At 29.5% G+C, this 14,641-nt stretch overlaps 1 protein-coding gene across 1 annotated transcript; it reads left to right on the plus strand.

Annotated features, from left to right (window-relative positions):
* Nucleotides 1-3,985: 3,985 nt before the first annotated feature.
* LOC122506310 lies at nt 3,986-9,004 on the plus strand. The gene is made up of 2 exons (XM_043618423.1): nt 3,986-8,318; nt 8,417-9,004. Exons 1-2 carry the CDS (start codon nt 3,999-4,001, stop codon nt 9,002-9,004), a joined length of 4,908 nt encoding a protein of 1,635 aa, XP_043474358.1. The 5' UTR covers nt 3,986-3,998.
* The last annotated feature ends 5,637 nt before the right edge of the window (nt 9,005-14,641 follow it).

The raw sequence follows: 14,641 nt of genomic DNA on the forward strand, positions 1-14,641 counted from the left end.
TTCGGCGAATCTCGGCTTGAATTAAGAACAGTTTGCGCCGTCCGGCGGAGCCGTTCAATTAAGGATTTTCCTTCATTTTAATTAAGATAAAATTGTGATATTATTATTACGCCGTCCGGCGAATTTTAATTGATCAAACGACATATTGCGCCGTCCGGCGAACCTGTCATTTTATCTGTTCCTTTCATAATTTTTCTAATATTCTAAGACTCTACAAATTGTCAATTGTTTTTGAAATATTTGAATCATTTTTAAAGACATTAAAATACAAAAATGTCTTTTATTTTCAGTTGAATAAATGATGTGTGATAAAACTCCAACAACAAAGAAAATTAAGAATCGAGGAGGAGTAAAAGCACAACGAAGATTCAATATTCAAACATCATTAGAATCAGAAAAATTCTCAGAAAATCTAAATTCAATAGCAATAAAAGAAATAGAAACACAAAAGAATTTTCCAATTTCTTTGAAAATTTATTAAATAAAACCGAACAAATTTTGAAAAACAAGTAAATGTACTTAAAATTCTAATAATTAATAAAATAAAACCTTACTAAAACTAATGTGTTTCGTTTATTGTTGCATGCTCTTAGTATATGTAATATTAATTGCAGTAATTTGGTATACCAGTCCAAAAAAGGAAAAATTAATATTAATTCATAAAAATCAATAAATCTAATAAATTTTAAACAAACAAAAATTTTGATATTTATTGTAAATGAATAATTATTTTAATTTTAATCGATTTAACTATCCACACATCGAATTAATCTCAGGCGATTTAGTAGCACACAAAGGAATTTTTCTAATAGATAATACTAATCGATTAAACTTAATAAAAGAAACCAAATTATCTTCATTTGTCAATATCAATAGAAATATTCGATATACAGGTCGACATAATTCATTTCATACTAGAGGTAGTGCTATAATAGAATTTCATGATTTTTCCTTAAAATTTGAAGTTATCGATTACGAGAATAATTCCGAAATTATTGGCATTTTAGGCGCACCATTTTTAGATCAGTTATTTGAAACTAATCATTTCAGTCGAATTGCTATAGATTACGATAGAAGAGCGCGAAGACGTGAAACATCAATTCGACAACGATTTATTAGACGCATTTGCGGAATTTTACGAAATTCGTCTTTCCGAAAATTTCCATGAATTGTTACGTCAATAATATCGAATTCAATACCGATATTTTTCCAAATATTCATATATCTTCACCAAGTTTAAAAGAGAAGAGAGGTCTTTTCTTAGTGAATCCTGCTTTAAACATTAATTTAATAAACGAAAGAAAATTAGCATCAGGTATAATAATCGATAGAACAGAATTGATTACTTTAAATTCAGGCTCATTTGTTACTTCTGGAACAACAGAAATAATAATAGCTCAAAAACCAATCAAATTTCGAACTTATATTAATAGCAGACAAAACGAATTGACAGGTATATTGGGATTGTCTTTCCTAAATACCAATCCTAGTGAGTTTACATTTTAAACTGCTATCGATATTAATATATGCAATATTTTTCATTAATAACAACAATTATTGTTATTACAATATTTTCCCTAATTTGGTGCCTAAAAATTTGGCATATCTTTCAAAATTTTAAAATCAATAATTTACAAAATATATTGATTTAAACAATTCCTCGCGCGAGAAAAAGATTAGGAGAATATATTAATATAAGAGGTCATAATTAAATTCGCGCGGTTAATATAATTAATCATCGTTTCATTGACATAAACTACTCATGGACTTCGCGCGCGGAAGCTACAAGTAGTACGCCACGAGACAAGTCAGACGTCCACTTAAAGGCAACTCTCACACGTATCTTAAGCTGGTCGCGATTCCTCCAGTAATCCGCCATCTTGAACTTCTTTATGAATTCATATTTTCACTTCTTAATAAAAATAACGAATTATATCCTCAATTATTATTAAATTCATCTTTCTTCATCGGTAACGAAGGTCGATTTATATTAGATCCTTCTTTACCAATAAATTTAATCAAAGAAGACGAAATTAATCCTTTCCTAGGAATAAATCGTGTATTAAAATACTTTTTAAGAGACGGTACTATACGAACACACGGAGAAGCAAAGATCTGTATTAATTATACTGTAATAGAATTTCAAACAATAATTTGTGACGACAAATCAGACATTATTGGAGTTTTAGGACTACCTTTTTCATTTGATATTATTAACGAATTATTCTAATTAATAACAAAATGACTCGTAAAAATAAACATCAAAAGAATTATACAGACAGAAGTGATGATGATGATAATATTACTCACACCAATGGTGCAACCTTTGCAACCTCTATGAATAGAACCCTTCATGACACTATGGTTAATTCTATGGCAGAATGCTTTGCTTTACAACAAGGTATAATGAATATTCCTTTTTACGACGGGCATAACATGCCAGTCAAAGATTTCATTGAAGATATTTTGAATGCTGCATCATCTATTCCAAAGAATTGCGAAGATCAGTATTTGAAATCTATTCTTGCTAAGTTAAAAGGTGCTGCTAGAAGTAGTACTCAAGGTAAGTTTTCGGAACCATTAATGAATTAATAGAACACTTAAAACAAAGATATTCCACTCATAAATCATATGCATGGTATTTGCAAGAAATATCCACAATTCGTATGAACCGTAATGAAAATGTTAGCGAATTTTATGACAGATTGTCTCAATTATTAGCAGGAGCAAATGCAACCCTCGCAAATTCATATGGAGCCCCTAATGCTAAAATTCAAATGGAACCCCTAAATTGTTGTGCCATGGAATCTTTCATTAAAGGACTTCCAGACTCAATGTCCACTGTAATAGAGGCACGAAATCCTGAAAAACTTAAAGACGCCTTTGAAATTGCCCTACAATGCGAACAACGTCACGAAAGTTATAAGCCTGATTATAATGCTTATCATTATTCACGACATCAACCACAAGATTATAGATATCGAGAAAGAAGTCCAAGTAATAGAGTACAATTCTCATATCCTTACGATCAAACGAGATATCGTTCTCAATCACCTACTCCTACGGGAATATTGAGAAATCCATATCCTCCATATATGCAAAACAATCATTATCCACAACCATATCCTAATCAACCTAATTTTCATCTTCCTAACGCTTATATGCCTTATACATCATATCCCTTTTACCCATATCCTCCTCCACAAGAAGGATATTTAAATAAAAATCAAGATGGAAGTAGAACACCACCTCGTTCTCAATCCCCATATTCATTTGAAAAGAGTAATTTAAACTCAAACACGACTCGACGAACAGACGCGACGACGAGTGCAGATCCCAAAGAGCGTCCAGCCAATGCGAGAATCCTATCGTTACAAAACACATCTTCCACGCCAGAAAATCAAGAGAATCTCCATTAATAATTATAAATTCTCCAAGCTTTCAAACATCATCAGCAATCTTATTAATAGACACAGGAGCCTGATGTAAACATAATTAAGGAGAAATATATTATTGCCAGAATTAAACATAATTCAAGAAGAAGCCATACATATAGCTGGAATCGTTCCTATAAAAATTTTAACACTAGGAACAGTCCAAATTGAAATAAATACAAAACCAATAACTTTCCAAGTAGTTCCACAGATTTTCCTATAGAATCTGACGGCATACTAGGTAGAGAATACCTTCGTGAAGAAAAAGGTTGAAATTTCTTTTTGGCATAATACAATAGGTCACACATTCAAATCCTATAAAACCTATATTTTTCGCAGATAAAGAATCACTGAAGCTAGAGATGCATTTAACCGAAAATAAGGCTAACAAAAGAAGAAATGTAACTATTAAAGCTAGAACAAGACAAGTAATACCAATTGATGTTCTAGATACAGAATTAAAGGAAGGATATTTGCCTTTAATAAAAACAGCAGAAGGATTACTAGTAGGTGAAGGAGTAGTAACGAAACCATGATGGAGTTTGTCATATTTACGCTATAAATATGACATCTGAAGACGCAGAAATCGAAATACCACCTCAAGAGTTAATTCCTTTTGAATTTTACAAATTACCTGGTGAAGATTCAGATGGTTACTCGACAGAAGAAGAATACACACCACCAATAGATAGAGTTTCAGCCATATTAGAATATCTAAGATTAGATCACTTAAACAAAGACGAAAAAGAACATGTAACACAAATTATTAAAGAATTTCCAGACAGTTTTCATCTCCCAGGAGAACAACTCACCCCAACTAATATGGTTCAACATAAAATCATTACAAAAGACGAAATACCAATCCACGTTAAACAATATAGATTTTCACCTACTCAAAAAGAAGAAATCGATAAAGTCATCGATAGAATGAAATCCGAAGGAGCTATAGATTCCTCTTGTTCACCATATAACTCACCATTATTAATAATTCCAAAAAAGATTGACGGAAGTGGTAAGAAAAAGTGGCGAATAGTAATTGATTTTCGAGCACTAAACGAGAAGACAATTGGTGATTGCTATCCATTGCCAAATATTACTGCTATACTTGACACCATCGGAGGCGCTCAATATTTCTCGGTATTTGATTTAGCCAGTGGATTCCATCAAATTGAGTTAGACCCTAACGATAGGTCAAAAACAGCATTTTCTACTACACATGGACATTATGAATACATAAGAATGCCCATGGGATTAAAAAATTCACCATCAACGTTCCAAAGATTAATGGATCAAGTTTTAACTGGACTTCAAGGTGTTGAATTATTCGTGTATTTAGACGACATCGTAGTGTACGCAAATGATCTAGAAGAACATGGCAAGAAGGTAAGAAGATTACTACAAAGATTAAAAGGTGCCAACCTTTCATTACAACCAGAAAAATGCGAATTTCTTTTCAAAGAAGTAGCATACTTGGGACATATAATAAGCAGTGAAGGAGTAAAACCTAATCCAAAAACTGTAGAAGCGGTTAAAAATTTTCCGACTCCTAAAACACCAAGAAATATAAAACAATTCTTAGGATTGGCAGGATATTATCGAAGATTTATCAAGGATTTTTCAGCAAAGGCCAAACCATTGTCTAATCTACTAAAAAAGGATGTAAAATTCGAATGGAAACAAGAACAGGAAGCTAGTTTCAAAGAGCTAAGAGAAGCTCTATGCACTAACCCAATTTTACAGTATCCAGACTATGAAAAACCTTTCACATTAACAACTGATGCATCTGATTTTGCTATAGGTGCAGTATTAAGTCAAGAAAAAGATGGATTTGACTTGCCTATTGCTTATCTTTCCAGAGTATTAAATGCGCCAGAATTAAACTACTCCACAACTGAGAAGGAATGTCTAGCAGTACTATATGCAGTTCATCACTTTAGACCTTATATTTATGGAAAGAAATTCACTTTAGTCAGCGATCATGAACCATTAAGGTGGATTGCCACTATAAAAGATCCAGGACAACGACTTATAAGATGGAGATTAAAACTGAGAGACTACGAGTATGAATTTCAGCATAAATCGGGAAAATTAAACACCAATGCCGATGCCCTATCCAGAAATGTTATAGAAGACGAAATAAATGAAAATTCCCAAATCAACGTTGATCAAAAACAAGTGAAAATTTTAATCAATAAACGTGTTGATAAAATTCCAAAGAAACCAACTAAACCATCAACAACCGCTCTGTCTAATCCTCAAAAGTCAAAAATACAACCTCCAAAATCAATATTAAAACCATCTACTTTAAAATCTACTTTAGAACATAGTACTATTGGTTCAAGACTAGCACAAAGACGAGCTGCACAACAATCTACTTTGAAATCTACTCTAGATCAGAATACTACTGGTTCAAGGTTGACACAAAGACAAGCTTTACAACCATCCACTTCAAAATCCAATTTTAACCAAAGCACTATTGGATCAAGAGTAGCACAAAGACGAGCATTACAACCTAGAGTAAAAACAATAGACGAAGAATCAATTGACAGTAGCACTGACGAAGAGAGAGAGATACCAATTCCTCCCATTCAAAAGGCAAGTAGAAGCTTACTTCCCAGTTTGAAACTTCCACCAGCGGCTTTAAAAAATATACCAGGCCCTAAAAGTGCACCCCCACAAATACAACCCAAAGTTGTAAACTTCCCAATCCCAGAAACCACTGTAATAACAATAGAACCACCAGTTAGCGAGAGTGAAGAAAGCTCTGACGAAGAAGAAGCTAACGCAATGAACTTAAGCAGAAAAGAAATAGCTAAAGATCTAGGAAATTCCATATCTCGTTTTAACGAATATGTAAAACAACATGAAGATTGGCTAATAGACTCACCACAATCCCCTAGAAATTGGCTCACTCTTTCTGACGGAAACGACGATGAAAGTATTCATAAAGCGGCTAATGAATTAATTCCAGGAGACCACACGGAATTTTCACAAAAATTAGATTTCCAATGGGATTATGCCAAAGGCGAATCTATGTGGGAAGACAAACAAATAAACAACTCAAACAATGAAACATTTACTAAAAAAGTTGTAAATCCAGAAGAAACAATACATTTAACACCAAAAAAAGCTCACACGGATATAAACAAGAACAAAAATGTAACTTTCAGATCCACTTCATCAGAACCCAACACACCTGTAGTTTTCAAAACTCCAAAGGCTATGTCAACACCTTATCACACTTCATTACATGAAATAGATGTAGAATCAGACGACGAAACTGACGAAAAAGATGAAACAGATATAGAATCGAATGACGAAACAGACGAAGAAAAAGAAACGGATGAAGAAGAAGAAAGCGATACCACAGAAAATGAAATTGAAGAAAATAAAACTAAGTCAAATTCAATAACAACAACACTCCTAGAAAGTATTCCTCCAAATTTGCCTTCATGTTATTCAAGAATACCAGAAAAACCTTCAAATATTACAAGTCATAGAGAAAATCTAACTTATCATCGGAACAATTACGTGCATTTTCTATCTGCTGATTGTGAATTTACCACCCCAATAAGTAGATTACTTATAGATATTGCAGTAATAGACCCAGAAGAAATTAAAAGCAAAAAGCCCATTAAAGGACAAATTCTAGTAACCCCAAGAGGAAGACACAATGTATATTCCGTAATAGTAAAAGACAACTATTACGATCTATTATTAAAGGAAGACATCATTTCAGGAATACGGAACTTAAAAATTCTCCTGTATAAAGAAAAAGCAAAAGAAATCAGAATTTCTCGACACGGAGACTTCACTGACGAATTAATGAAAGGAGAATTAATGCAAATGATTGAATCAATCTTCTATAACAGCAATATTAATGTAACTATTTGTCATGGACAAGTATCTGTTCCAAAAGAAGAAAATAGAGAAGATATTATCAGTGAATTTCATAAAAGCAAAATAGCAGGACACAAAGGAATAGTAAAAACTTACAGAAGAATTCGCGAAAAATTTTACTGGCCTAGAATTAAAGAACAGGTAACAGAATTTGTAAGAAGATGCCCCACATGTCAAACCCAAAAATTGGTTAGGGCAAAAACCAGAGAACCAATGATTATAACAGACACACCCTTAGACGTTTTTGATAAAGTCTCTTTAGATACTGTAGGAAAACTCCCCACAACCCCAGACGGAAATTGTCACATTTTGACCATGCAAGATCACTTATCTAAATATTGCATAGCAGTACCAATACCAGACATTTCAGCAACTACAATTGCCCATGCAGTTGCCAAAGAACTATTCTCAGTCTATGGAGCCCCTAAAGTAATTTTAACTGATAAAGGCACTTCATTTATTGGTAAATTAATGTCAAAATTATCAAAAATATTTAAAGTCAAACAAGTAACAACCTCCGGTTACAGACCCCAAACTAATGGAGCATTAGAACGTAGTCATGCAGTATTAGCCGATTATATAAAACAATACGCTACGGACTGCGACGACTGGGACAGATTATTACCCTTCGCAATGTTTGCTTATAATACTTCAGTACATGAAGCAACTAATTTCACTCCTTATGAGCTAGTTTTTGGTAAAACTGCTCGTACTCCTAGCTCTTTTCCCCAAGAAGAAAAATTAGAAACCTATGGTTCCTATTTAACAGAGCTTATAAACAGACTAATCGAAATAAGAATTTTAGCAGCCAAAAATTTAATAGACTCCAAAACAAAATCCAAAGAAAGATACGATAAATCGATTAAACCTTTCTTAGGAAAAATAGGCGACAAAGCCTATGTCTTAATAGAAGGTATGAAAAGAAAATTTGACCCCCATTACCATGGCCCATACACAATTGTGGATATCCTTGATAAAAACAATGTAATCTTAATAAATGCCAATGGAAATAGGTTCCAAAAACATGTAGATAAGTTAAAATTAGCATATGAATAAAATAATAACATGATTTTAATTTTTAGATGTCAGAATCAATCATTTTCACTCCACCAATCCAAGGAGAATTGGTAAGAAATTATGTGTTCCCCAAAGGAAACATTGACAATATTAATTACCCAAAGGGAATATTGGAAGAACTGACTGCAGAATATAATTTGGATAAACCAACTTATACCGTGGACAGGACCACTGGTCCTGAATTAGGTAGACTTTGGAGAGTAAAATGCATAGTCACAGATAATAAAAACAGCAACGCATTTATTGCAACTGGCGATAGTTGTAGAACTATTCGAGAATCGGAGCATTCAGCTGCGAAAATCATATTAAAAGAATTAGACAAAACATATTATTTTAGCGAAGAGGAGAAACCACGATCATTAAAACACAAAATTCATGTTATGACACATGAAGAGCCTTCGTTAATAAAATTGAAATTGTATAAATGGGAAAATTGCTGCGAATATTGTTACAAAAGAGGACATACAAAAGATCACTGCTATAGCGTGATTAGGAATAAGAAAATCCTCAATAAACAAAATCCATTTAACGATAAAGATAATGATTCAGATGATTTTTGGGATATACCAGGTCCCACTTGTTCATGGGACTAAGCACCCAAAATACAAAGTTTCTCTTTAACAGTCTGTAAAACAAATCAATTCCTTTAAACTCATCAAAATAAAATATCAATTACTAAATAAATAATTAATTAATTGCAATAATTACAATAAAACAATATTATAAAAACAAGCAAATGTATGAGTCAATCAAGTTTGAATGAACAAATCTTTCTATTTTACACCATTAACATGAAAGTTGAAGCTAATTTTCACGATGAAGATGTTATTTTAACATGTTGATGATACGAAATTCAATTGTCACAAATGGCATTAACTTTCGATTAATTATCAAACGAATCAATTCTGTTGAGAAATTCCTAAGATATTAAGGAATTTAATAATAAATGTACATAACCGATTATATTCAATTTTTATTTCACAATTTAACATGAATAAACAAATAAATTGATTAATTAAACAAGAATATTGTTAACCGTAATCGATATACCGGGAAATTGACAAATCAAAAATTAAAATGACAAAATCTCATTTTAACAAATAATCTTTAAATTATTACGATTAATTATTGTAAATTGACCATAAATTATAATATGAAATTAATAAATTAAGGTCAGAGTATTATAAATAACAATAAAAATCTCAATTATCTCATTATCCAATAGTTTAAACACATAGAATCACATTTTACGTCATACGCCAATTTTATTGTAAACCGACCTTAAATTTCATAATATAATACAAGAATTAAGTAATAGAATTATTAATTTAAAAGTTCAAATCATGAATATAGTAAAATATATGTTTTTCCAGAAGAAATAATAAAAACGGAATATACCTATCCTTTTCTAAAAAGTTAAATCCTCATAAATAAACAAATTCTCTAAATAAAAATTTGAAAAATATACTCAAATAGGATCAAATAAGTAATAACTTATTAAATCAAAGTATAAAATTCAAAATTTTGTAAAATATTGCAAATAATAACGAAAAACGGAATACTTCTATCCTTTTCTAAATTTACGTATAACGTACCTTTTACGAAATATACGCATTATTACAACAAAAACTGTAAATTACATGAAATAATAATATTAAACACTAAATTTTAAATAATTATATAGTTAATTGATAAATAAACAATAACTAACAATGCAATCCCAAATAAAAATATCAAACATAAAGGTACACTCATCAAAACTACTGAAAACAAAAGTCCCTAGATAAAACACTAGATGATAAATATCAATAAATATATCATGGTGAATTTAAAGCTAGTGACTTCACAAACTACTTAAAATAAAATTCCCTAGATTCCACAAAAATCTAAAATTCCCCATCCACATTTAAATTCATGCACAAGTGCAAGTAAAAATAATAATGAAACCCGTAATTATGGGCTTCTCTATATACACAAAGCCCATAAATACGAGCCATGAGTATTATGCCCATATTTATGTGCTCAACTTGCGGAGCTCATAAATACGGGCCAATCAAAAAAAAAAAAAAAGAAGAACTAATAAATAAAACACAGACACAAATAATTAAATTTAAAAATTTTTATTTATTATTAAAAACCTAAATTAAACATACAAAAAAATTAAATCTAACAACTAGGCCCAAAACGGGCCTGACCAGGGAACAAGACGTATCTCCTCCCGTCCCCAGCGACAATAATTTTTAAATTAATGTAAGGAGGGGGTATAAAAACCCTTCCCCCTCCTATAAAACGGGTCACCAAAATATTCTGGTAACCATAATCTGAAACATAAAAACAAAATACTATTAATAAAACATATTAAATATGATAGAAAATAATAAATTAATTAAAACAAAAAAAATATATATAAATAAAATTATCACCTCCTTCATTGGGCCCAGCGTGCCTCCATCGACGCCCTTCCTCGTTAACATTATTATTATTTTCTAAAAGCACACAAAAAAAAAAATTTATTAATTACTAATAAAATTAGTAAATATTAAAATTAAAAATATAATTAATTAAAACAAAATGTCACTCACCTCCGTCCATCTCAATGTTTTGTTTTCAAATGAGTCATTTTCAAAAACTGATGATCCTTACAAATTCTGAAGAGATAAAAGCCCTTAGATGAGATCATGAAAAACACAGCATCCAAATCAAATCAACAACCGATAAATAAAAACAATATAATAATAAAATAATAATTCAAAAACAAATACAACTAACTAACAACAATATAAAATAACTGAATTCAAACACTAAACAACTAATTAATGAATCAAATTACCAACCGTCAAAATAAAGAAAACAATATGATAATATAACCACCAATTATCTAATATACCGACTGTTAATGAGACACGAAAATTCAAATTTTACCCCTATATTGAAGATAAATTTAACACAATATTATTAAAAATAATGTGATTATTAATTAATGAACAAAATGTTTATCAAGATGTAAATAATTATAAAAATCACATTATTACAAAACCTATATAATCATAAATATTATACTTATATTAATCACTCTATATAACAAGCAATATTACTAAAATGATAATTATATAATCAATACCATGCTTAATAAATAATTACAATAATTAATATATTACACCAAGAATTACATATTGATATTATTAAATAATCAATTAATATAACCCTTATTACTTATGAAAAATATAATTAAGAAATAATAATATTAAATAATTATATTACATTATTACCTATTATAATCAATATTTTAATTAATTATTAAAAATCATGAAGTAGAAAAAACACTTGGATCAAATAAAAACACTACTTCAAATTTTCATTAAAATTAAGAAATATAATAATCAATTATAATAATACCATGTAATCAATCGCCCAATATTACAATCAACTATATGTATAAATATAATAATCAATAAAACAAAAAAAAAAAAAATTAAAAGAAGGACGAAAGAAAAAGAAGGAAGGGGATTTGGCGGTCGCCTTCTTCTTTCCTCCTCATTTTAATAAAAACCTAAAATAAGAATAAAAACTAAAAATATATTTAATGTTACAGATGGAAATTCCATTTTTGGGACATATATCTGAAGCTGTAAATTACATATCAATAGCTTTCAAAATATTATTATTGTTGATAGCATTGATAGTAGTTAAAAACCTATACGTACTTTATAAAGTCGTAACAATGAGAAGACAAAGATCGAATAATCGATCCAACGTATAAAAAAAAACAAATATGGATTATTGGTCCAATTGGAGCTCACATACATTGGGGACAATGTAAACTCTAAGGAGGGAGGACCAGGCCCAAAAATCACGAAAAATTTAAAGAAATAGAGCCACTAACAGAGTTGAAGTAACCAGGCTACTATAAACCGCCAAGAGGCGACGCAATTCAAACCAGCGCGCTGGAAACCTTAAGCTTACAAACATCGACCGCATGAATAGATCTTGAAGCTATGTATATAACGCGCATGCTTTATTCGGCAACCATCATGAAAAAGCGGCAAACAATTCAAATTCAAAATTTCAAATTCGCTCTTACGATGGAAATCGAATAAAAATTATAATAAAAATCCGCATTATTGCTTATAAGTACTAAATATCCCTTAATAATTAGCTTATATTAACAAAAATAATAACAATAATCAAGCTTCATTATTAATAAATAATCAATAATTATTAATTCATGTCAACATTTTAATAAAATATTAATTCCATAAACATAAATAAATGATTAAATGGATTGGAATAATATTTTATTAATCAATAAAATACTAATAATAATTAGAATAACATAATAGCATGATTAACAACAAATAAGTTTAAAAAATAAATAAATATATATATATATATATAATATTGATAATTATAATTAATTACAAACATTAGTTTGATCAAGCAAAAAAAAACCATAGTTATAAAATAAATATTAATCAAATTAATGATTATTAACCAATTAACAAACTAATTAATTAATAACATGTTAAAACAATAATTAATCAATATTAAATTAATTAATTATTGTTATAATTTACGTCTTAATGAATAAATTAAGGATAAAAATTTTAATTTTAAGAATATTAATAAAATCCAATTAAAATATGAAAGAAAATTAATTATAACATTATTAACAATTATTGTCAATAATAAACATCAATAAAAGTCTCTGCGTAGAGCTGAAAGTATCGGGGAGGCATGAGAGCAACAGAGGTTCGTTGCGAGGCAGTAGTATAAGCCGTGTGGCTAACCGAGAGTCCCACGCCTCCTACCCAATAGTAGTACGAGCAGGCCCACGCCTCTCTTATACGGTGAGCGAGATCAAAAGGCATTAAAGTCTCCGACTCATACAGGTTCGATGTCGCTTACACTCTTACCATGCATGTTCGCTTGTTACGTCTCTCGCTTTGAAACCCTAATATAATTGGATTATTAATGATTATCGATAAAAATATCGATGCAACAGTAAATTACATGACTATATAAAATTAATTTGACCAAATTAAACATAAATAAAAAAAAAAAATTTTTATATATATATATATGTAAATAAATAAAATTTATCATGAATTACAATTTTGTTTATTGATTAATTGATAAAAATAATTATTAAATAATGAATGAAAATTTAAATTCATGAAAATATGCTAACAAAACTTCAAAAGGTAAAATAAGCCTCAGCCAATAATGAATAAAATTCTGTAAAACAAATACTAATATAATCTTATTATTGAGAAATTAATCATAATAATAATTATATTAATAACAATGATGATTACAATGGTAACAAAGGCAAAAAAAAAAATAACTAATTCGCACAAAAGAGAAAATTCATGAAATAATGAGAAAAATTATATATAGTTTAATAAATAAATTTAATAAAATATTCCTGTTGTGATTATAGTGTTAATTATGGTTATTAAATTTAAACAAATAAGCTAATTAGCAATTTAAAATATTCTATTTATAATGTATGAATTAAAAGAAAAGAGACATGGGACTCTCGGACCGCATTAAACTATTTGCCGACTGTACCGACGTTCCAGGCGTTGAAATCTCTCGATCTCCGCTCGAACTTATAAGCATACTCCCTGTGCATTTATGATTCCCTGATGCTTCTCTCGACGAATTCAACTTAAATTATCGATTTAATCAATAAATAAATCGATTTCGACGATAATTTATATAAGAAAAAGTAAACAGCGATTGAAATTTAATAAAATGCTATGGAAAAATAGAAATTATTTGAATAATGAAATTTAATATTAATAACGAATATAAAAATTCAATTATTTAACAGAACTAATAATCAATTATCGAATAAGGTCAAAAATTTAACATAAAATTGAAAAATTTGAACATTTAATCGATAAAATCAAGACAAAAACACGACATAGGCAAGGATGAATAAAAGACAAAACATCGTAATATACATGTATTATATATATTATGTAAAAATGCGAATATAAGCAAAAAAAAAAAGAGAGATTACTTACATGTTTATATACTACATATTATAACAAAGTAAGAATTGTAAAAAAAAAGGATTTTATCATGCTGAATTTAAAATCAGTTTAATAAACAAGAGAAATTATAGTTAATTCATTACGTCAATTTCTTCCTCTCCAACACTATAATCAATAGCATTCCCTTCTGTACCAATTATTATCATCTCCTCCGATAATTTTGAACCA

Source organism: Leptopilina heterotoma, unplaced genomic scaffold (genome assembly GCF_015476425.1).
Source record: "Leptopilina heterotoma isolate Lh14 unplaced genomic scaffold, ASM1547642v1 Lhet_407, whole genome shotgun sequence".
In the NCBI taxonomy this organism is placed as follows: domain Eukaryota; kingdom Metazoa; phylum Arthropoda; class Insecta; order Hymenoptera; family Figitidae; genus Leptopilina; species Leptopilina heterotoma.